This window comes from Physeter macrocephalus, chromosome 16, assembly GCF_002837175.3.
Source record: "Physeter macrocephalus isolate SW-GA chromosome 16, ASM283717v5, whole genome shotgun sequence".
NCBI lineage: Eukaryota > Metazoa > Chordata > Mammalia > Artiodactyla > Physeteridae > Physeter > Physeter macrocephalus.
Genome location: NC_041229.1, coordinates 38895793 through 38919284, shown reverse-complemented (window position 1 = coordinate 38919284; position 23492 = coordinate 38895793). Strand labels below are relative to the sequence as shown.

At 47.7% G+C, this 23492-nt stretch overlaps 1 protein-coding gene across 4 annotated transcripts in view; it reads left to right on the top strand.

The window, feature by feature from the left end:
- Positions 1 to 22944, top strand: part of AMOTL1 (angiomotin like 1) — a 106520-nt gene extending 83576 nt beyond the window's left edge. For all 4 annotated transcript variants that reach the window (XM_007115115.4, XM_055078760.1, XM_055078759.1 and 1 more), the window contains 7 exons: positions 166 to 311; positions 3696 to 3845; positions 9394 to 9584; positions 13482 to 13607; positions 14693 to 14919; positions 16246 to 16521; positions 17621 to 22944. In XM_007115115.4, the coding sequence (XP_007115177.1) occupies positions 166 to 311; positions 3696 to 3845; positions 9394 to 9584; positions 13482 to 13607; positions 14693 to 14919; positions 16246 to 16521; positions 17621 to 17727 (1223 nt within the window). In that variant the 3' untranslated portion in view covers positions 17728 to 22944. The remainder of the gene's footprint in view (positions 1 to 165; positions 312 to 3695; positions 3846 to 9393; positions 9585 to 13481; positions 13608 to 14692; positions 14920 to 16245; positions 16522 to 17620) is intronic.
- Positions 22945 to 23492: the final 548 nt, after the last annotated feature.

Below are 23492 nucleotides of genomic sequence, written 5' to 3'. Positions count from 1 at the left end.
TGCTTCACACACCACCACTATGAATAGGGAGCAAAGGCAGTAATTCAACCCTCTACTTTTTGTACGCTTTTTTTACTTTTAATCCTTGCCAGATGTAGACTGGCAATGAGCCCAGAGGGTGAGTGCTTTCTGATAGAGGTCGTTTTGTTCCCATCTCCCTTCTAGACAAAGAATTCTTGAAGGAAAAGGAGAAGCTAGAAATGGAGTTAGCGGCAGTGCGGACCGCGAGTGAGGACCACCGGAGACACATCGAGATCCTGGACCAGGCTCTGAGCAACGCCCAGGCCAGGGTCATCAAGCTGGAAGAGGAGGTGAGCCCGCGGGGGGGGGCGTGGGGTGGGGTGCGGTGCACAGAGCCCCGAGGGCCTCCGTTTCCGTTTCCTAACCCAGCAACTTTAACCAGAGCCAACTCCAAGGGAGTTGAGTCAGGAGAGTGATGTAGGTGACCTCCCAAATAAAAATGAATAAAAACAGAATTTCTCCACCCCAGAGCCGGGCAGAGGATGAGAGGCAGACGTGAATAACCATCAGCAAAGAGTTCAGTCTCAGCCATAAACCCAGACTGCTGCCCACTGGCTGGCAGGTGTCCAGGGCTGAAAATAAATGGAGGGACTGGGAACCACTGGTGCCTGTGGAGAAAAGAGACTCAATTAACAGTTCAAGTGCTGTGTCTCTGGGCTCTTGATTGCGTGAAAAAGGCCAAGTCTTCTGATGCGGTGGGATTGGGGTGGTGTTCAGCGAACCTGTCTCCAATTTTCAGAAGTTGGCTTGGCCAGGTAATGACCCCCCAATCCAGGAAACGTTGATGCCGCTCAAGCGTGATGGGTTTAGCGGTTTCTGATGAAATCCAGCCTTTAGCTGAAGTTTTAAGAAGTAGACTTTTCTTTTAAGCCTGACTGGGGAAGTAGAATGACCACTCCTGAGGTGCCGGCTAGGGGATCCGGGCGGTAGACACAGCAGCACAGGGGAGCCTGTTGCATCCGCTGTGTGTGGTGAGGCTGAGGTGAGCAGACCCACGGTGGAGAGTAGAAACTCAAAGTCACAGAGCGGCATGACTGAGATATTCTCCACCAGGACCGAGCTGGTGCTTGGCACGCAGGAAACAGCACTGTTATTAATCTAACTGCTGTTGCTGTTGTTGTCGACAGTAAAAAGCTGTTCCTTCAGGAAACATGTCCTGGCGCCAGGTGGCTTGGGTGTCTCAGCAAACTTCAACTTCAAGGCTAATGCAGCTAAAGGGGAAGATTGTTAAGTCAGTAGGGTCTTGTCCATTCAACCTGTCCCGTTAAACCCCACAAGTCCTCTGTACAGTTTTAATACTAGCATGAGGATCCCAGGCAACAGCCCCAGAGTCTCTTCCTTGTCACCAGCAAGCAACTCATTAAATAGGAAAACATCTGCCACAGAAAGTGACCTTAACCCCTGAAGGACAGGAGGTCTGCTTTGAGGAAGGGAGGCCAGAACTCATTCTGAGGGCACTTATCAAGGCTCCATCTCCATGTATGGAGCAAAGGAAAGTGATAATTTTTAAATAGTTTAATTTTAATATTTCTGTTAAAGCAAAAGTTGTAAACTCCTTGAAGACAGGTTCTTTATAATCAGCATTATGGGTCTTTTCTTGTCATTATATTTATAGAGGATCTGTGTTTGATTGATTGTATGTAACTTCTCCAAAATGTCTCATGTGTCTGGCTTCCAGTGTCCCTCCTTGTTCTTATTAAAGTTTCTTTTGAAGGATCTTAACTCAGTTTAGATGGCTCACACTGAGTGCTTACCATAACTTCCCATGATGGTTAAGGGCTTGGACTCTAGAGGCAGACCACGTGAGTTAGACGGGTGGTGTATCAGCTGTGTGACCTTGAGTGAGTCACTAACCTATTCAGTCCTCAGTTTTCTCACTTGTTAAATGGAGGTAATAAAAGAGTTTACCTTCTATTGTTATTGGGCGGATTAAACGAGATACTTCGTATAAAGCACAAAGCTTGGCATGGTAGTGCCTCCAAAATGTTGGCTGATTAATTACTGTTACTACTAGTCATCACCATCATTATATACTCCTTGCTAGACTTAAGGCTGATCCAAGGGTGAATGAGAGAGGTCAATGCCTCCAAGAATCTTGCAGTTGGTTAGTGATAATATTAACTCATTCACTTAACAAATACTTATTGAGTACCAACTGGATGCCAGGTGCTGTTCCAGGCCTTGGGGACATGTTGTGCACTCTGCCCCAAGCAGACAAATCTCGTGGCACTTATATTCTAGGGGCTACACACTCAGAGAATGGTATACAGTCTATGACATGGTAAGTGGTGTATGAATGGTACTCACAAAATAGTTTATCAGATGAGGCTTTTCTAGCACAGGAACCTGCAGTTAGTAGGTCCTCAAACAATCAAAGGCACAGTGAATGAAAGAGTCAGATGAAAACTAATCCCAAGAGCAGGTGTAGAAAAGGCTATAAGTTGCTGTACGCCGCCCCCCGGCAAAAGGTCAGAAGCACCTCGTTTTTTATCGCAGTGGTTTTGGTAGGGCACAGACATTGCTCCTGGCAGGGCTGCCTGCTAAGTCAGAAACCACCCTTTGCAGCGAGCACTTAAATCGCTAGCATGTTCCAACTTGCCAGTGCAATCATGGGTTGAGCTCAGGATCTGAATCACCTGCAAGGCATCTGCATGCCCAGGTGCAGAGTGACAGGAAATAGCATGTGGTGTCTTCTCACCCAGGACCAGATCAGGGAAAAGCCTCAGTCTGATTTTTGGCACCAGCCAATCCCCAGAAAGTTAGAAATGTGCCTGGGATTTATGAACATGGGCCAAACTCCTAATTGGAAGAAAACAAAGTCTGAGGGTAAGAATTTGGAGTGGTTGATCAGTGAGTCTAAATCCATACGTGATGTGACATTTACATAAACCAATTTTTACTTTAATTTGCCCCTCCTCAGTGATTGTGTGGTTTGAGTGTTCATTAGGCCTTTCCTGTCTCTCCAGGGCTGTCATCCATAAAGGACTCTGAAATCTTTAGGAGGAAATTACCCCACAAGTATCTATAATCAGATATTGTCATACTCATTCACACATACACAAATGGGTACACATGCATAAATACATACAGACACAATTTTTCTAATAGTAATTGGTAGTTATAGAAAATTTGAAAAATACAGAAGAGAGTAAAGAAGATGAGAAATTATTATTCTGCCATACAGACAAACACAGTTGATGCTTTTATTTCCTTTCAGTCTTTTTTCATACATAGATGATAGATAGATAGGCAGGCATAGTTGTGATAATGTTGTATATAATTTTTGATTCTGGATTTTTCAGTTAACATTATAGAATAAGCATCCTTAAACATTTAAAAAATCTTTATTAACCTCATTTCCTATGCCTGCTGATGCTATAATGGCTCAGCAATAACCATGGATTGAGCTCAGAGCTGTATAAATGACTGAAAGCAGGTGGCCTGTTAGGGTCTTCAGTTCCTAGCATGCCAGCTGTTTTAGGTGTAACTGGTGGCCTTCGTCTAAATCTTTTCTGTCCCAGCACACCTGAGGGATAGGAGTGGAGAAGGTACATGCACTTGTAGTTTAAATAGCGTCTCGAGGTACTCTGACACACACACCCCCAATCTCCACCCCAGCTTTGAGGATCACTGTCTAAATTCCATGTTCCCTTTCACTCTCCTCCTCCGCTCAGCTCCGAGAGAAGCAGGCATACGTGGAGAAGGTTGAGAAGCTGCAGCAAGCCCTGACCCAGCTGCAGTCCGCCTGCGAGAAGCGGGAACAGATGGAGCGGAGACTGCGCACCTGGCTGGAGAGGGAGCTGGACGCCCTGAGGACCCAGCAGGTGAGGGGCAGGGCGGGGCCCTCGGAGTCTGGCGCATGCGTTCTGTGAACGCCACGGAGCCGAGCACCTACTTCCCGCCAGGCTCTGCGCTCTGCCCTGAGGATTCAGGGGTAAACGAGAGCTTGCTGTCCTCCGGGGTCCAGCACAGAGGCCAGTGGAGGAGCCAGTAAGTCCACTCACTGGAGAGACAAACGTCTTGACAGGGAGAAAGTGGTGACCCCTGGGGGCTGGGTATGGGGGAATGCGAGTGCAGACGGCTTCATAGCGGAGGACATTTGAGTTAGACTTCGAAGGATGAGTTTGTTGGCCATTCTGGGGGAAGCGTCAGAGGTAGAAGAGGAGTATGCACGGAGGAGAGAGATGAGAGGCACATGGTGGGTCCAGGACAGCTGGGGGCACCCAGCTGGGGGAGCATACCAGCTGGAGGCAACGGCCAGTTTGTGGAGGGCTTTTGGTCCGGTTGAGAGACTGGATTTTTTTTTTTCCTGTAGGATCAGGGGAGGAGCCCTCTGGTAGTGTCAGAGGAGGGGCTGGAGGAACAGATGTTGAAGTCAGGGAGGCCAGCCTGAAGGCTGTTAGTGTCATCTAGGATGTAGTGACAGTGGGAATCCACGGGGGACCTAGAACGGGGGTGAAATTGGGAGGACCTGATCATCAGTGAGTTTTCAGAGGTAAAGGACAGGAAGGAGTCAGGACTATCCCTAGAAAATAATATTGGCCATAAGCTCCTTCTCCTTCTGCCTCTGCCTGTTTCTCCTGGTAACAGCTGTTCACGTAATTCAGCTGCAAATAAACTCAGAGTAAAACACCCCAGCCTAGGGTCCTCCTGGGCCTTGGCAAGAGGAGAAGTCCTATAGCTGGGCCGGGCTCCGTTACAAGCGGGTCAAGGGCTCCTGGTGTGTCATCAGCCAGCGTGGTGGGCAAAGCCCTCTATGCAGCTGGTAAAGGGTGTGCTCTAAGTTTGGAACCAGGGAAATGCGAGACAGGACTCCATGGAATTATCTGGTGGATAGGCCATAGTGGTTATGGTTGAAACACTTGAAAACACTTGAAAGCATATGCTCTGGCCAGCTCAGCCCTTTCTCATGGCAGTGCACACAGTTCCCTCTGGGTGTGTGTACTTGGCTGGAGATGGAGGTGTTAGCGAGATTGCCCAGAAAATCAAGGAGCCCACCCAGACCCCTACCAACTTGGCTTAGTTGATAGCTCACAGGGAAAAGTGAGTCTGTCTCTGGCCTTCTGATCCTTCTAACCTGTGCTGCATTCTCTGGCATTTCAGGGCCACCCTTCAGCCATTTTCTGTTGCTCAGTTATTGAGATCTTAAGTTAACCAACTGGAGGGCAGGCTGTCTGGTGTCTGGTACTGTGCTGGCACCTGGTGGGTATTTATGAGTCTTTGGCTCGCAGAATGGGCACATCTCAGTATTTAGAGCAAAAAAGAATGTTCTTTTCCAGTTAATGTGCCACCCACACTCTATAGTTAAATTACCTATCCCTGGATCTTCTATTTTGAGTGCTATGAAAACAGACTCTTCATTCATTTCAGCTACTATATGTATTCTAAACTATCTCTGTCCCATTGATTGCTTTTGGGATTTGTGCCAGTGGCATTGCTGTTGTAGGCAGTACTCTAATGAGCTGCCTTTTTACATGTCTCCTTGCAAAAAAATGTAAGAGCTTCCCAAGAGGATATACTTAAAAATGGGATTTCTGGATAACGAATGCATATGCTAAACATCACTAGATATTGCCAGATCACTCTACAAATATACCAATTTATCCAAAATGTATAAGAATGTCTTCCTGTACATTATCATCAACATTTAGTTTTGCAAGATGTCTTTTTCTTTAAGAAAAAAAAGGGGGATAAAAGAAACCAGACTCAACTCCATTATCCTTGTTGTGTATCAAGAAGAATTGTGAAGGAAGCATTATTTGAAAAATTTCTCTATTGCCACGGAGGACCATTCCTGTATTCACACTCAGACCCACACACACTCAGGCCCATTTTTTTCCTCAGAGCAGCAAACACAACTTTCCCACTGTTTGTAAAGGATGCTGTCAGATTTCAGCTGCCTGTGGAGGACAGAAGTTTCAGAATCAGGGCTCTCCTGGGGAGTTACGTGGCTTGCATTTTGGACTTGTCTTCGGGAGCTGATAGCTGTGTACGGCTGTGTATGGCTGACATGAGACCGGGCTGGGGAGACAATCTTTAAACAGAACTTTGCTGCCCAACATCTCTTTAAAATAATATTACAGTTGTTTTTTAATGAGAGTGTTAATCTGTCTCCTCTGTTATGAAAGGCACTTGGGGATTTCCCTACTTTTCCCTGCTTTTGCCTACTCATTAAAAAGATGAGTATTATTTTTTATTTTTTCCTTTAATACTTCATTTTCTCATTTTACCAATGAGCATACATTATTCTATAACCAGAAAAGACAAAAGTGTTGTTACAAAGAAGTCCACCAAAATACCCTAATAGTTCCACGTGGCCGATACTATAGTTTGTTCCAACTCCTGCCTGGAGTCTGTGGACAAGTGTGGCGATCACAGTTCTGCTGGCCCCCAGCAGGGATGACCAGCGTCCACTCTGGAGCATGGGGTCACCCGAGAAACTCTGCCTCTCTGATCTGCTTCCTCCTATTTACCCTGAGGAGCTCACACATGTGTCCACCGCAGATGTGGGCAACCCACCTTGCACACTGCTCCTTCACCCCCGTGTCACCGAGGCATTTATCTGACCCCATTAGAAGGCATACTGAGGTCACACAAAATAAATAAAGCCCCTTGTCATCTCTCCCCTCAACGAAGCAGTGAGACCACACTGCCTGCCTCTTCCCATAGAGAATCATTCTGAAGGGACCGTTGAGAGAACAGCTTAGAGCACTTTTGAATCAACACCCCACACAAGGGCTCTGCCGTAGACCCACGCCAGGACACAGCTGAGCCTCTCCACCTGGCCCTCTCCACACAGAGCCCCCAAGTGAACTCCAGTTACTCCTGTAAGTTATTCCTTCTGGAACCTTCCAGAAGGGTGGGTAGGCTGGAGGTGAGCAGAGTGGCATATGGAATCGTGAACTGAGTCAGAGCATAGGCTCAGGGGTTAGGCTGCCTTCTCCTCCTACTACGAAAGGAATCTTTCTGAGCCTTCACTTCCTTGTCTCTAAAATGGACACATAAATTATATTTACCGTATACTTGTAACTAAAAATAAGAAAATCTGCACAAAGTACTTACACAGTGCCTGACACTTAGCACTTGGTGAAGGAAGAATAACTATCATTGCTGTTCTTCTCTTCATTACCTTCAGAGTCATTTGATGGCTTAGGGCATCTTTGGTGCCCAAATTACTCCAACTTTTCCAATCCCATTGAAAAAAAAAGTGACAAGTGTGGCTAGACTGAGAAGGGCGGAGAGGGAAGGTAGGTCAGGACACTAGGACCAGCAGGAAAGAGCAGCTCTCAATGAACAGGTTCTGTTATTAGAAGTAATCTCCCTCTACTTTGGGAGGCAAAGTGTGGTACTTAAACATTACTAGAAGTTGGGGGGAAGTGAAATAGAAATAATGGTAAAAGAGGAAGGGAAATTAACATTTTTAAGAACTCACAATCTTTTCTTTCTGGAAAAGAGCTGAAAGTAATTTTCACATCTTCCACAGTAGTCTTAGGAGGTAGAAGAAAGAAGGGGGGAATGTTCTTGAAGGGCAAAACAAGGCCCAAGGCAGCTAAGAGACCAGCCCAAGGTCATGTAGCAAATTTAGGCCTTTCTCCCAGGTGAACACGCTGAGGGCAAAGATTTTTATCTGTATTGTTCACTGTGGTATCCCCTGCACAGGGTGCATGCTTAGTAAATATTTGGTGACTAGCTGAACGGGGCAGCAAAAGCTGGCCTGCCTGACCCTTAATCTGTTTTTCTGGGCAATGTATGTACCCATTAGACTGTGCTATCTCTGAACTCCTGAGTGTCTAAATTCTTGCATTTATTTAAACAGCTCTTAAGGGCCTGAGCAGGTCACCAGCCGAGATGGCAACACAAGGGATTTGGATAGAAACCATAGATGCCATAGATGGCAGCTAAGTGAGGCTGTGGGATCTTTTTCTTGGAAAGTTTCTAAAAACAGGGTAGTTTCTCATCTCAGTGGACTGGTTTGTTTGTCCTCCTACCCTGAGGCCGGGTGCCTGGCTTGATGGGGTCAGTGACTTCCTATGCAGGCTGATGAGGACCGATACATGCTTTCCACTCTATTCTGGCTTAAATGCCGGCCACTGGCAAGCTACCACTGGATCCTAGAATAATTTGTATTTGTAGCTTTCAAGAATCAAATAGAAGCATATGGTTTACAAAAAGCCCGTAGGCCCGTTTGTTCTCTTCTGTCTGGTGGGATTAGGTTCCAGCAGTGCAGTTCAAATGCCCAGCTGTTGCTCTGGGTAATTTATGTGGTTCAGGGTGAAAGGTACCTCTCACCTTGCAAACAACTCTGCATTTAAAGTTTGTGATCACTGGGAAATAGGGGGAGAATGCATGTCCCAGGACAGAGAAGTGCTGGGATGAAATCGTTCTCCCCTTGAGTAGCTCAGGCCCGACTGGTCTCCTAACCCTGAGTTCCCGAGATGACCCATCTCCACCACTGGCCCGAAGTCAAACCTCCTCGTCCTCTAAGTCATCTGTTTAGAGGAAATAGTATCCCTGAGTTAGAGGGGAGAAAATCTGAAAAGTGAATATCCTCAGCTCATGAGCTATTCAGATAACACAGCCGCTTTGTGTTGTGTTATCTGAATAACACTTCTCTCTTATGGACACAGATGGAGAGAAAGGGCTGGAAAATGAGCTTGACTTGCCTTAGAGGTTTTTCTGGTAGCACTGTACTTTGGTTAGCCCTTTAAAGTGTATTAAGTGCTTTCATGTTTATTATCCTATTTGATTGCTGGGCTTCCATCTGGGGCAGGTCTTAATTTCTGTTTCCCAGATGGGAGGCTGGGCAAGTATGCCCTTAAGGCATCTCACTCCCACATCCTGTGCCTTTACATTCTATCTCCCAACCTCAGGGGAAGCAAACAGCTGAATCACTTCCTTGAACTCTGGAGAAAGTGCCCTAGACCTGGAGGCCAAACTTTGTTCCTGTTCTGGCTCTTGGTATAAATTAACTGCAAGACATTGGACAAGCCACTTCCTGTCATGCAAAGCTGGATATAGGCAGACAGACTCGGGTTTGAACCCTGACCCTGCCACTGATCAGCTTAGAGACAAGGGATAGTTCATTCAATCTCTCAGCAGCTTGGTTTTTCCATCTGTAAAATTGAGATAATCCTCTCTGTTTTATAGAGCTCCCGGAGAATTAAATGAGATAGAGAAAGTGGGGATAGAGGTTGATGGTGTCAGAATCCACCCCCATTCGGGTCATCAGTGCTGGAGAGGGAGCCAAGGGTGTGAATGTGCTGCAGGATCTGGGTGAACCAGGCATGCTCCACGTGGGTAACTCTGCCCACCCAGGGTCTACTTTATAGCCCCGATTCAGCATCAAGATGTTAACTTCTTTCGCATCTCCAGAAACATGGAAACAGCCAGCCAGCCAGCCTGCCGGAATACAATGCCCCGGCCCTCATGGAACTCGTGAGGGAGAAGGAAGAGCGGATCCTGGCGCTGGAGGCTGACATGACCAAGTGGGAGCAGAAGTACGTAGAGGAGAGCGCCATCCGGCACTTCGCCATGAACGCTGCAGCCACTGCAGCAGCCGAGAGGTGAGCCCCATGGAGCTGTGCTGCTCGGAAGAGCACAGCTGGAAAAACACAGAGTGTCCAAAGGGGTTCAGGGATGCATCCCAGGGAATGAGAGCAGTTAAAAATAACTATACCCGGGCTTCCCTGGTGGCGCAGTGGTTGAGAATCTGCCTGCCAATGCAGGGGACACGGGTTCGAGCCCTGGTCTGGGAGGATCCCACATGCCGCGGGGCAACTAGGCCCGTGAGCCACAACTCCTGAGCCTATGCGTCTGGAGCCGTGCTCCGCAGCAAGAGAGGCCGCGATAGTGAGAGGCCCGCGCACCACGATGAAGAGTGGCCCCCGCTTGCCACAACTAGAGAAAGCCCTCGCACAGAGACGAAGACCCAACACAGCCAAAATAAATAAATTAATTAATAAACTCCTACCCCCAACATCTTCATTAAAAAAACTATAAAGTGGCTGTAGTGCTAGTTGGAGAGCAAAGTGGTATAATGTTTCGGAGGATGATTTTGGCAATATGTACCTCTCCTTTGGTTCCAAAATTCTAGTTCTCGACATTTATCTTAAGGAAATCATTATATTATATAAGGGCCTGAAGTTATATAAGTTTTTACCCCAGTGTGGTTGAAAACGTCAATACATTTAAAATAGCGTAGAGCCCAACAAGAGGGATTCGGTCAATAATTTAAACTCCATCCACACAGCAGAGAGCTATGTGGTCTTTAGCTGGGAAAGTATACTTTATGCTCTTTTAAACAGTGGGTATATTTCATGGACCAGACAAGAATATGCAATCCTCATAACAGCCCTGAGAGTGGGAACCATTATTATCCTCATTTTGTAGGTGAAGAAATGAGGCTTAGAAAGATGCAGTCGTTTATTCCAGATCACACTGGTAGTAAGTGTTGAAATTTGTCTGACTTAAAGCCTGATTTCACCTGGTTTGCAGTCGTTTTCTGCTGCTGTCAGTTATTACCTCTGTTGCTTTATTTCCTTTGTTGCAAGCACACAGCCTTACTTTTTCTTTAAAAATTAGCTCGAAATGCTCGATAATTCACAAAATAATCCCATTAAGCTCTACCTTTGTCTGAATAAGCAGGTAGTTTTCCTTGGCTGCTGGACCTCGCCTGACTTGCGTGGCTGTGCGTTCTACCAGCCCTGCTTTTCACCCATAAGTTATTCAATATATTGAGCATTGAATTGTCCCTCTGCTGCGGACTATAGGTGTGTGACTGCACCAGCCTTTCTGAGTGTCACTTTATTCAGAAATTACCTAGTTTCTGAAATGGAAATTATAATTCTTGACTGGTTATGAGCAGGAAACCAGTCCGTATTCCCCTGGCTGAGGACACTAAAGCCCCAATAACAATGTAAGTGCGTTACCTTGGAAGCATGACCCAGGGCCTTTATGGGTCATTGTTGTCTCAGCTCTTTTGATTTATCAGATTAATGCATGCTTGGGGTCCTAGGACGAATGGGACTTGAATGTAAAAGAAGTAGGGGAATGAACTGGTCTGAGGCATGAGATTCCTGGTTGGGCACAGGATGGGGGTGGGGGAATGTCGTGAGTAGAACCAGCCAGAGTGCACAGATGGTCAGCCCCACTCACAGTGCTAGGCCCAGCTTTGGCCATCATCCTTCCAGCAGGGGAAATACCTCTTGCCCTCAGGGAATAATCCTTTGGGATTTACCCATCCCCGTTGCTCTCCTCCTCTGCTCTGTTTGAAGTCCTGGATGGATGGATGGATGGATGGGGACCCTTTCCACCATCCCTGCCTTCCCCCATTCTTTGCTTGCACATGTATCTATTGAGTATCTAATAGTTCCATGGGGACCTCCCCTCCCCTCTACTGACCACTGCTTCCCACAGTCTTGGGAAAAATCAGTTCAGAGGAGGTCATGTTTTTAGCTCCAATCTTAATGTTCTTTTCAAAGAAGACCTCTATAGTTTAGCATTGCTTTTCTGTTGACAAAAAGGGAGAAAAGGAAACTGAAGAATTTTTGAGAAAGGTCAAAATTCTAAACTCTTATTGCCTAGATCTAAATGGCTACATAAAAATTGGTAAAAATGGCTATTTCCAGCCATTAGTTTTGTGACTTTTCAGCTACTGCTACATACTTCATGTTTACAGGCAGTGTGATATTTGTATACCAACTGATTTTGACATCTTGGTGCATTTTGGCACCACTGATCAGAAGATTGAGAGGCTGGGCCTATTTTGTGTGGGTGGAGAAGCTTTTGAAACTTTTTGAGCATTTCAAAGTAATGTAATATTTTGCTGAGAGTTGTGTGTATTTACCTTTGAAGTCATTTTCATCTAGTTGTACCTGCTGTCCTTGACAGTATAAATGTGAATTTTTAAATTTGTCTCCAGCTCTACGTAAATTCTCCAAAAATAAATCAGTTGAAAATGTTTCTGGCCACTAATTCCTATATTGATGATTTTTGTGTACCATGCAGTGAATTTATAATTTTGTCAGTATGTTTAAAGCATTTTGCTGGTTTTCTGTGTTATTTGGCTTTCTGATTGGTTTTCAGTCAGTTTGCACTTAGCCACATTCTCACATGTGCCCTCTTCATTGGTTTATTTTATCATTCATGTACCTTTGCTGAGGCCTTCTTCATAAAGATACAGGAGACTTGGGAGCGTAGAGTGATGGTTACGGGCATGGACTTTGGAGTCAGAGATATCTGGATTTGAATCCCTTTCCACCTTCACTAACTGGATGTTCTTGCAAAGTCACCCATTCGTTCCTCTGTGAAATGAGGATAGTAATGCCTCCTGCACAAGTTCCTGAGAGAACTAAATGAGATACCACGGGTAGCACGCTTCACCCAGGCCCAGGCATGAAGGAAACGCTCGTTCATGGATAGCTGTTGTTAAAAGAGACAAAAGAAGGGCCCCCTTTTTTGCTTTTTTGGGTGTTCTAGAAAAGAGCTGTAAGATTTTAAATATGAATATTATTGTAACACTGGAGTATGAAGTTAAAGGGATGTGAAATATTTGGCTGGATGATTTCTTACTAGTTTAAGATTCACTGATCAGAGACATTATTGGGCCTTTCAGCCTAAGACATACTTGGATCACTTAGATGGCACAATTATCTTATTTTTACCAGTCGTCATTAATTAGGAGTAATTAAATTGACAAAACCAGTGGCAGGAGGAACAGTTCCCTTTGTGGTTTTCAGTCAGGCATCTGACTGCACTGCTTTGCAGTCTGCACTGCTTTGCAGTCTCCCTCTGTCCCGCCCCTCACTCTACCCCCTCGACTGGACTTCCCAAGGACAGGGTGTGTGTCTTCTTCATCTTTGTGCCCTGCTGCCCAGCACGGTTGTCACTCTGAACGGAGCTGAATCCCAGGCAGGGGCTCATAAAAGCGGTGAGCTCTAATGCAAACGGGAAGGGGACTTCAGCCCGAGCCTCGCTGTCCAGGAGGGCCAGTCTCCGTTTCAAGGATTTACCGAGTCCCCATTTACTGTAAAATACTTGAAATAGCTGCTATATGGGTGAGAAATAGAAATAAAACTTTAACTCGGATTGAGAAAGTGAGAAAGGAGAAGTGAGTATGAAAGATTACAAGCATAGAAATACTAACCGTTATGGTAATATCAGTATCCACATGTCAGTAGGTTAAACCTGTAGATGTGCAGTAGTGTCCGTATTCAGAGCATGCCACATAGCTTGGAATTCAATGTCATTAGTAGAAGAGGCAGGGAATTTGGATTTGGGGGTTTTATTTTGTTTTCCTTAGATATTATCTTAGTTCTAGCAATTTAGGGAGAGAATTGGCCAGGATTTAGGAGAGGGCAAGGGGTGAAGGAGTCTGTGGAGAGATATTTTTTAGTGTGGCACCCTTGGACCCCTCCCCACGAGGACTGGCATCATTCTCTGTGTGCATCCTGTGTTGCCAGGGACACCACGATGATCAACCACTCGAGGAACGGCAGCTATGGCGAGAGCTCGCTGGAGGCCCACATCTGGCAGGAGGAGGAGGAGGTGATGCAGGCCACCAGGAGATGTCAGGACATGGAGTACACGTAAGGGACAGCTGTGTGCGGCCACCAGCCTCCACTCTGGGCACTTACCTCAAGACCCCAGGGGGGCCGCCAGCCTGATGTTTGTACTCACACTTAGCCCTTTCCTGTTCTGAACAGCTTCAAGCTTGAGTTCTCCCTCACACCCTGCCCCAGAGAGAAAGGAAAGAGTCTACTCAGCAACAGGCCTGGAGCCTGAAGTCTCCGGGGGCTAATTTTATGTCAGATGCAAGTTTTAAGATGGAGGCTAATAACAAGAATTTAGATGCCCATGTGTTTTCTGGGTGTCTGTCTCTACAACATTCTAGACATTAACAGCTGGACAGGGGAAACCTCATATTCCAAAGTCTCAGAGATTTTGAGCCAAGATTTATATATTCCAGCCAGAAATAAAGAACTTATATAGCTAATGCATTCTTCTCATGGACTAAACAAGACGTCCAGCGGGCTTGGTGACATAATGGAGCTAGCCTGCCGCCCTCCCCCAGCCCTCTCCGCAGAGCCCTGGCAAGCTGAGCTTCTCATTTTGCAGATGTGAAAATAGGACTGAGTGGCTGAGTCGTTGGTAAGCTCAGCAAGTTATTATTTGGGTTGTGAAAAGAACTCACGTGTTTTCTGATTCTCATCTTTGACCTTCAGGGAGGAAAACATCATCTTCTCACAGAAAACCTGTCCGTCTATTTTTTTTTCCTCAGAAAATAGGGAAATGGGCTCTCCTGAGCAGCCCACCCTGTGTGAGCCTTGAGTTTGTGTGCTTTCCTACTGCTTCTCCATGCCTCCTACTGCCAGGGTCCTAGACACAGTTCAGTCCAGGAGGTCCCTGCTGGGTGGCCACGGTCACTCAAACTGTGTGTCCTTGGGGTCCCAGCACATCCCAGAGTCTCCTGAGGGGCCAGAGAAGGTGCACCCTTTTCAGCTACTACAAAAGATCCGCCTTCTACAATTTGGAGATTGTAACTGAAGACTTACACTGCGCTTAACTCCCTGTCCTTGAATTATAATTAAAGTCCCTGGGCATCCTGAGAGAAATGTTCATGTTATTCTAGCCAGATGGCTTTTGATCATGACTGTTTTGTTTTGTTACACAGTATTAAAAATCTCCATGCCAAAATCATAGAGAAGGATGCCATGATTAAGGTCCTCCAGCAGCGATCCCGTAAAGACGCCGGGAAGACGGACTCCTCCAGCCTGCGGCCCGCTCGCTCTGTCCCGTCCATCGCTGCAGCCACTGGGACTCACTCCCGCCAGACCTCGCTCACCAGCAGCCAGTTAGCCGAGGAGAGGAAGGAGGAGAAGACCTGGAAGGGGAGCATAGGTGAGCCCCGCCCCTCCTCAGGCGAGCCCCTCCCCTCCCCAGGCGAGCCCCGTCCCCTCTCGCAAGTCCCGCCCCTCCTGAGGTGAGGCTCTGAAGAGGAGCCACACAAACATTGAGAGGCACCTCATCTGGCCAAAGGAGTTCAGACACCCTTGTGAAAGCAGAAATATTGAGTATTCACGAGTCTCAGTTTACTCATGATGATCAATCACACTTTGGTGGTGGAAGCAAAGGCCACGCCACCAGAGTCACTGTTAACCACAGGTTGATTCACATCATATTTATCATCATTATTGTTGAAAGTTGAGGTGACCCTTAATGTAAAATGTTCTAATGGGAAAAACCCAGAGACCTCAGGCCTCTGAATTTGGCTCTGCCCCAGACCAGTGGTAAGACTGCTCCACCTCTGCTGCTGTGTCTCGCAGAGCAGGGCGGAGTCTGGAGGTGTCTGCCCTGCTGTACCCCATGGGGTCATGGCAAGGGCAAAATGAGATAATGGAGAGAAAGCGCTTGGGAAGCAGTGCTCTCGAGTGCAAAGTTCTGGTGGCGGTGGTTTTGTTGGATTGTTGTTACACAGGCAGAATGTTGAGGAGAGTTCTGCAAACGTGGTCTCAGCCATGAACACGTTTCCTGGGGTGACGCGAGCTGGCTGGGTCTGGAGAGAAGCAGCAGAGCCGCCCGGCTCGCAGGCAGCGCTCCCTGACACGCATCCTCCGCTCTTGTCCCCGGCACTCCGCAACCCCAGGGGCCTGGCCCTTCTTTGATGCATTTCCCCGGCTCAGAGTGTGTTTTGTTTATCTAAGGAGCCGAGCGCCTGTTTTTCTCAAAACAGAACCCCAGAGGAGCCTGGCTGCTTCGTGCCAAAGGGGATAAGAGCTTCCAGAACGAACGTGACAGACTTGGGGTGATCAAAGGCACCCAGCCACAATCTCTGTTTGAAGTTCCCCCACGGGTTACTTCTGCAGCCCCTGTCCTCCAAGGAAATGCACTTCAAAGACGACGTGTGTGGACAGCATCTGGGATCTTCAAAGACCCTCCCAAGGACACTTAGCTCCCCACCCCAGTTAGAGAGCCTTGGAAGCGGTGCCCAGGCAGCCTGGTATGGGAGTCTGAATGTGCTCAGCTCCCATAGAAACCTCCCTGGCAGAGGCCATTCTTCCATAGCACCCTGAGAATAATAGTATCCTATCATTTGTCATGTTATATTAGAACCAATTTACTTGACAGCTCCCCCCCACCCCACCCCCACCGCCTCACCCCAGACTAGGTGTTTTGGTTTTGTTTTTAAAGAATGGCATTGAAAAAGCTGTTCTTCCGTGCCCTCAGGGTTGCTGCTGGGGAAGGAGCCCCACGAACATGCATCCACCCCCGTGCTGCCCACCCCGCCTGCCACAGCGCTCTCTCCTGCGGCCCTTGTCACCTCGGCCAGCAGCGCCCACGCAAAGACAGGCAGCAAGGACAGCAGCACACAGACGGACAAGAGCGCCGAGCTCTTCTGGCCCAGTGTGGCCTCCCTGCCCACGCGCGGCCGGCTGAGCGGAACCCCTTCCAACAGCCCGGTCCTGAAGCACCCAGCGGCCAAGGGCATGGCAGAGAAGCTGGGTATGAGGTCCCCGCCTCCTCTCACGCTCCCGGGATCCTCAGCGCTCCGTGGCCTGAGAGGGGGAGGCTTTTGTTGAGCTGGGGAGGGAGCAGGGCTACCAATCAACTCTCACTTTACGGGTTATCTTATGATTATGGTTACCCTAATGCACTTAGGCTCTGCATGCCCTTTATTATTCTGGAATTAAAATGTGTGTAGAGACCCCTAACTTATTACCATTTAAAGGAGTCCACAAGTTGCATCTGTCCTTTTAGGGTATGCTTTGTAACTAGCCCTTCCCCAGAAGGTGTGCAAACAGACCCTCCAGGGGATGTTAGGGAATTAGGTCCCCCCACCCCCCGCCCCCAGTATGTTCGGGAGATGGTACCAGGCACCAGGTCCATCAAGAGCATCAGGTACAAAGACATTGCCTTCAAGGTGTTTACTCGTCAAGGATTCGGGGTCGAGAGCGCCTCCTTTTTGAAGGAGAGGGTAGATTTAAAGTAGGCGCACTGGTCCGGTACTCAGGCCAGTTCTAAGGAGTTGCTGTCAAATATTTAAGAGAAGACAGCTTAGGAGGAGCTTGGCGATGAGTCCAGAAGTATCCATGGAAAGAATAGACTTGGCTTTGGACTGTTCGTTGTCATGGGGTGAGGAGGAGGTGGGAGCTACTGGACATAAATGAATTGTTTCCTCCAAAGGGGTTCCCTGTGTTCATCCTCCAAAATAGACAAGTAAACACAATGTTATTTTCGGAGATTTAATTCTTGGGATGCTCTTTTGCAAGGAAGGCAGGGAACATGTGAGGAGGACCTGGCTCGTGGCGTGCACTTGATAGTTTAGAGGAGAGGAGGAGAGCGGGGCTGAGGGCTCTGCACAAAGTCCCGATGCCACTTTCACCCACTCAGACCTCTCCCATCACGTCCTAGTTCTGTTCTTTGTGTCCGTATCCCAGGGCCAGTCATTTAGCTTTGGTCCACCGTGGGCTGGGCACTACGGCTTTACCTGCGTGCACCGATGGTGAGGGGTGGTACTTAAATGGTTCCGTTTTAGAGAGGGCTGGGAAGGCTGTGCTCCTTCTGGGGAACGGGCTGCTAACGTGTCCCTTCTGTTTGGCAGAGAATTCTCCTGGCCATGGGAAGTCACCTGACCACAAAGGTCGCGTCAGCAGCTTGCTCCACAAGCCCGAGTTCCCTGACGGGGAGATGATGGAAGTTCTCATCTAACACCGGCATCCCTGTTGAATTTTGCAACAGAACATTGACAAGCAAGGAACGTGGCAAAGAGAAAGAAAGATCAAGAAGGTTGTGGATGGGAGATCAGGAATGATTTGAACTGATCAGGTTTTCAGATTAATGAGACCACTTTTTATAAATGTTAAAAACAAAACAAAACAGAAACAGGAGACCTACATGACTGAAAATGAAGAGGATGTTGTGGATTTTTACTGCATAGGGTGGAAGAGAGAAGATGCATGTAGGTTTGGAAACAAAGAAGAAATAGGAAATGGAATTTTTCCGTTGTACAGAAAATGTTATCTCTTGGGGAGGGTCTGTGTACACCCATTCTCTGGTTATAAACAGATAAACCTGAGCATGGATCTTCCTTGAAATATGCCCATTCTCCTTGCCTCTGAGCTTGTTTTGTTTGAGAAGAACCTCCTAGAAATCTCGGAGGGTCCGTCTTGATATAACGTAATATTACCTGTGCCCTCCATGGGGTGTCCTGTGAATGCGTGTGGGTGTGGCAGGGAGGAGAAATGTCCAGGGTGATGGGGAATGTAAAAGGCCATCTTCACCTCATTACCTGCTTGATTTGGACTTCTTAGCTCTTCTGGATTGAGCAGTATTTTCTAAACAGGATGTGGGAGCTTTCTGGTCTTGGTGCTTATCCTCCCTCACTTCTCTGAGCTCATCTCTGTCTCTGCTTCATACTCTTTAATTTTACCCTTTTTTCCTTCTTTTTTTTTTTCCTTTTGCAACAAGCCATGACAGAATTCCTTTTGTTATGGGGTCTATCAGAGCAGTAACTGAACGTTCATCATTCATCGTGACCAGTGGGACAAAGCCGTAGGGCGGGTCCCCTGGCTGCTTCCTCCACCTTTGAGGAGTTGGACTGCAGTGGTTGATCTCATTCTGACCACGAACTAGGTAAGCTCCGACTAGGCAGAAGATCCATGACTACTGTGAGGTCCTGCATTAAGCTCACAGCCCCGACTTTTTTCTCTCTCACATCAGCTCTTGCTTGCAGTTTGGTATCTCCACCTCATTGCTCTGTTGAGGTAGGACTTTCAGGACTGCACTCCGGGAAACGAGTGACACTTGAGTTGGTTGGCATCCAGCATCTCCCCAGGCACGTTGTCCCTCTTTCTACTGTTTGTGGCCACCACTCTGCCTGCCCCTCGCATCCCTCTGGGCATTGTCGGTGAGCACGCAGACTCTGTGACTGTCAGCACGTGTGTGTCAGCACATCGGTTCTGCCCTGCCAGGAACTTGCTTTGTAACCTAACAGGCCAGTATCTGTACAGTGTGGTGAGGTTTTTTCAAGACTTCAGTTGGGAGCAACTTGTCCAAAGTTAAGACGGAAACACCAGGTCAAAGAGCCAGGAGCGAGTGAGGTCATGGGCCTCATCCCTGTGCTGTAAGGTTTCCCATCTGACTCCTCAGATATCGGCTTTTCTTTACAAATCTAGAAGGTGCTGGATCAGAAGAGAAGCTAGTCAGACCGTCAGATGCTCATCCAGGGTCCTGATAGTTTTCTCCCTGCAGGGTAGCTGGATCTGTGTTTTCCCAGATCCCTTTCCTCATGCTTACTTAAGGAAAGAGAAAAAAAAAAAAAAAAAAAGCCCCAGATCTGAGGCTTTTTCAAGTCCCACCCAAATGAAGCCCTGAAGACAGCATCACTTAGGAAATTTTGCTTGGGTGGCTCATTTTAGAGTTGATCTTTGGAGTGTAACCTGGGTGAAGCCTCCCCAAATTGAGGTGGTGGAAGGATGACAGAGGTGTGAGCTGGAGAGGGAGAGGTGGGGAAGGAAACCAATGGCTTTGCCCAGGGGGCCTCTGAGCTACCCTAGTGGTCAGGAGAGTAAGCAGAACGGATACTGCTCAAGCCCTGCTCTGCGGTAGACGCTGTGCATCACGCCTGTTGCCTCCTGCAGTCCCACGTTAAGCATCGCTGAGGACTGTGCAGCCTGGGAAACCAGAGCAGCCCTGGGTATGAGGAGGGAGCAGCGAGGCCCCATGGCTGGTGTGGGGGCCAGGTGAGTATGGACACGTCGGGGCAGGGATGGGACGGAGGGACCCCCATCTCAGTCTCAGTTCCCCGTCACTTTTTACAGGTGATAAGGCTCAGTTGATGCCAACTAACTCTCTTAAGGACATTTTGACCCCTGATTAACGTGGGGGATGGAAAGAAAATGTCTAGAAATAAGAGGGCATGTCACCTCTGCCAGCCCCCATCATCTGTGTCTGGGCTACCCCAAACATGGGCTGTGTCCCCTAGAAACGGGTGAGAGTGACAGCCGCAGCCCAGTTTCCCGCGAAGCCTCATCTTTATGCCCCAGCACATCTTGTTGGCAGCTCAGGCACAAGGCTCATTTGCTTTCCTTGGTCCCCCGCGTTGCCAGGCGTGTTAATCGTCAGAATGCAAACACAGACGTCACCATTTTTCAGTTGTGCTGTAGTCTCTTAATCTTTTTTTCTTCTAACCTGCTAAGACTCCTCCATAAGAAAAGGGACCTATAATTTTGAAATGTCTTCTCTTACGGGCCCTGACACTTTTCATCTTCATAGCTCGAAGCCTTGCTTGCATTTAGGAGAAATGCAGATAATGAACTCCCACCGTGTGTTCTGGCAGTTGACAATATATGATCTCATTGGATTTTCAGAAAATAATCCTAGCTCCATTTTTTTAGCACCAACTGTATGCAAGCACTGGGGTAAGTCCCTTTTAATGAGTCCTCAGACCACATGGGAGCAGGGGCGAGTTTATCATCCTTATTTCACAGAGGAGGAAACTGGGGCTCAGGAGGTCAAGTTCCTTCCCCAGGAGAGGCTGGGATCTGAACCGAGGCTTTGGGAGAGGACAGGCTGGACTGCCTCTGACTTGGGGATGATAAGTGCCACAGCTTGACCCGCTCTTTCCCCTGTGTGTGATGTGTGCCCTCACAGACACAGACACACACACACAGACACACACAGACACACACACACACACACACACACACACACACACACACACACACACGGGTCTTTGTGTTCCGTTGTAAGCAGGACCACAAAGTCTGTTTAAAAAGCACTTATTTGCGAGTGGTCCAGAGGCCGGGCCTTCTACAGAACTTTTCAGTGGTGTCTGATTCTGAACTCGCGGGCCCTGTCTCAGGGTGAAGGGTAAAGGCCTTGGCCCTGGGTGATGACGTACTGGAGTAACTCCGCTTCTTCCTTCAGCGTGTCGCCTGGCAGTTTCTGCACGCTGCCCGGGGTACTGTATGCAGCAGGAGATGTTGCTGCTTTTTGGCACTAATTTCAGAGCGTGTGCAGAACCTTTCCTTAGCTTTTTCTTCTTAGCTTTTCTTCTGCTTCCCAGAGTTGGGAAGCCAGCCACAGTGTCATGCTAAGTCTCCTTGGAGCAGGCATGCAGGACAGGGCTGCCGCGTCCCTCCCAGGGCTTGGGTTGGAGGGCAGGGAGTGGAGGCATGTCTCTCTTCTTCAGTTCTGCAGAACTTGCTCTTCGGAACCTGTGTGTGCATTTGACTACACGGGACTTGGGTTGGATAGAGACAGTTGCTCCCAATGGGTTGTGAACTGCTTCTCCTCTCCAAGTCTGACACAGCCATGGTATACGCTTTATAAATGTTGGTTTTCTCTTCTTTTTTCTTGCTAATTAATCAGTGGGTTTAAAATGTCTTCATTCAACATGAGGATTGTTTAATGGGTTTGCCTCTGGTGTGTGGCTCCATTGGAGATGCGCAGAGTAATTAAGAAGTTACCAGAAGCTGATCAGCTGGGAGCATGGAAAAGTCAGCATTTCAGTAAATGGATTTCTTCTGGAACTATCAATAATGAGCAATTTTTTTCTGTCCCTTTTAAGTAGTATCCCCTTTTCTCATCTGGTAATTTAATGGTATAAAGACATGTATATGTCAGTGCATACATATGAGGTGTGACTGTAAGGTTGTATGTCAAGTTTCCTTTCTTAATATCCAGAAGATCCAAGTGTTTCGTCTCACCCCACGTTGCTTAAGAGGTGACCCTTTGCGAGACTCTGTGCTGATTCCTGCCGTGCTAAGTAGAAACAGTTTGCAGACGCCTCTGTTAGAATGGATTTGGGGGCCTGGCATGTCCCTCTGGTTATCCTTAGAGATGAGAAATCATCATCCTTTGAAGGCAGGTTTAAGTTTGGAAATAGTCCCAAGTCATTCACTCAGCTGGATAAATAAAGATGGATGATTAAGGTAAGTCACATCCTTTTAGCTTTTTTTTTTTTAAAGAAGTCCTTAAGATGTTCCTGGGGGATGAGTCTTTGGACCCTCAGAGGCTTTCAGAGTGACCATTTCAAAGGAGGACAGTACCTTCCAGAGGGTTCGTTTTTAAAAACCTGCTCTCTTGCCACGCCTTGTTATGTGTTCACGTCTCTGCGTACACGCGGGTGTAAGTGCACATTCACGAGTAGCCGCCTCCAGTAGGAATTCCGTAAAACCCTGTTAGACTTAAGTGCATGTTATTGTCACGTTAGGCCAAGACTGAGGTGTTTCTTTGTCATGAAACTTCGCTTCCTCACAGAATTAAAATATTGTTTTTTCAATACAATGAAGTACATATACAGTATTTTCTTGTATCAGCTCCTGAAGTTTTGGTGCCCAGTGGTGTGTTTACATGTGGTTTGCCTAAGATTCCTTTCACATAGAGACACCTGTAAGTATTTATTACAAACCGGAATGTAAGCAAATTGATCCATAGTGATTTTCTTTGAATTAAGGTGTTTTCCCCTTTTGCGGAGGGGGAGAGGAGGCTCCTTCTCCGCATGAGGCGCATGCAGAATCTGGGACATTCTGTGAGGCTGGGCAGGCCGTGCACCCACCTCAGCCAAAGCCCGAGTGCTGCCACACTTCCCGCCATCTGTGTGTGCCATCGCCCTGCTTGGTGGCGTGTGCTGTGTTCCCTCCAGCAGACTCCGATGTAAGATTCTGGCATCTTCGTATTGCTAGTCTGTATTGAAGCAGAGGTGGAGGATACAGAGCTGCACGGCCAGATGGGTCTGTGTCCAGAGCGGGGAAATCCAAGAAGACAGCATGTCCCTCACAGCAAATATTGATACTGTTGGTCAGCCAAAGATTTTCCTATTCTTTGCTGCTTAAACTTGTGCCTTAATATTGTATATAATAAATGGATAAAATGGCTCTCTCCCTCACGCTTGCTCTTTTCTGTCCCAAGGGACTTATATACCAGGTGCTCAATAAATGTTGGTTGAATTTCATTTCATTTTACTGCTGGAAGCAGCCTCACTTGCTGTTTTGCTTGCAGAGGCAAGAGGCATCCCGTGTGCTCCCCTCCCTCCCCCCAGCCCCTGTGGGCCTCACGCTATTGATCCCGAGGAGGAAATGAGTCATCCAAACCCCGGGAACTTGCCGTCCACCCTGCCACCCACCCCTCCAGACAAATACAGAAGGAGGAAACCCTGGGCCGTGGGCCCGGGAGACGGTGGCCACTTTGATCACATCTGAGTGTCCTCTTTGGGCGTTCCTGGGTTCAAGGCCTGCCAGCGACCACCGTCACTCAGGAATTTACCCAAGCAGCCTGGGCCCTGAGTCTGAGCTGGAGTCGGAAACGTCTCTGCGCCCCATGATGGACGTGGCAGATGTCGCTGCCTTCTTAGTGTCTTCGGGTCACAGGAAATGTGGGGGGCTTTAGTAGAAAGAAGTTACATGGTAAAATGGTGAAATTCAGTTGGGAGACACAGTGGCTGAAGCAGGAGAAAGGGACAAATTCCATGA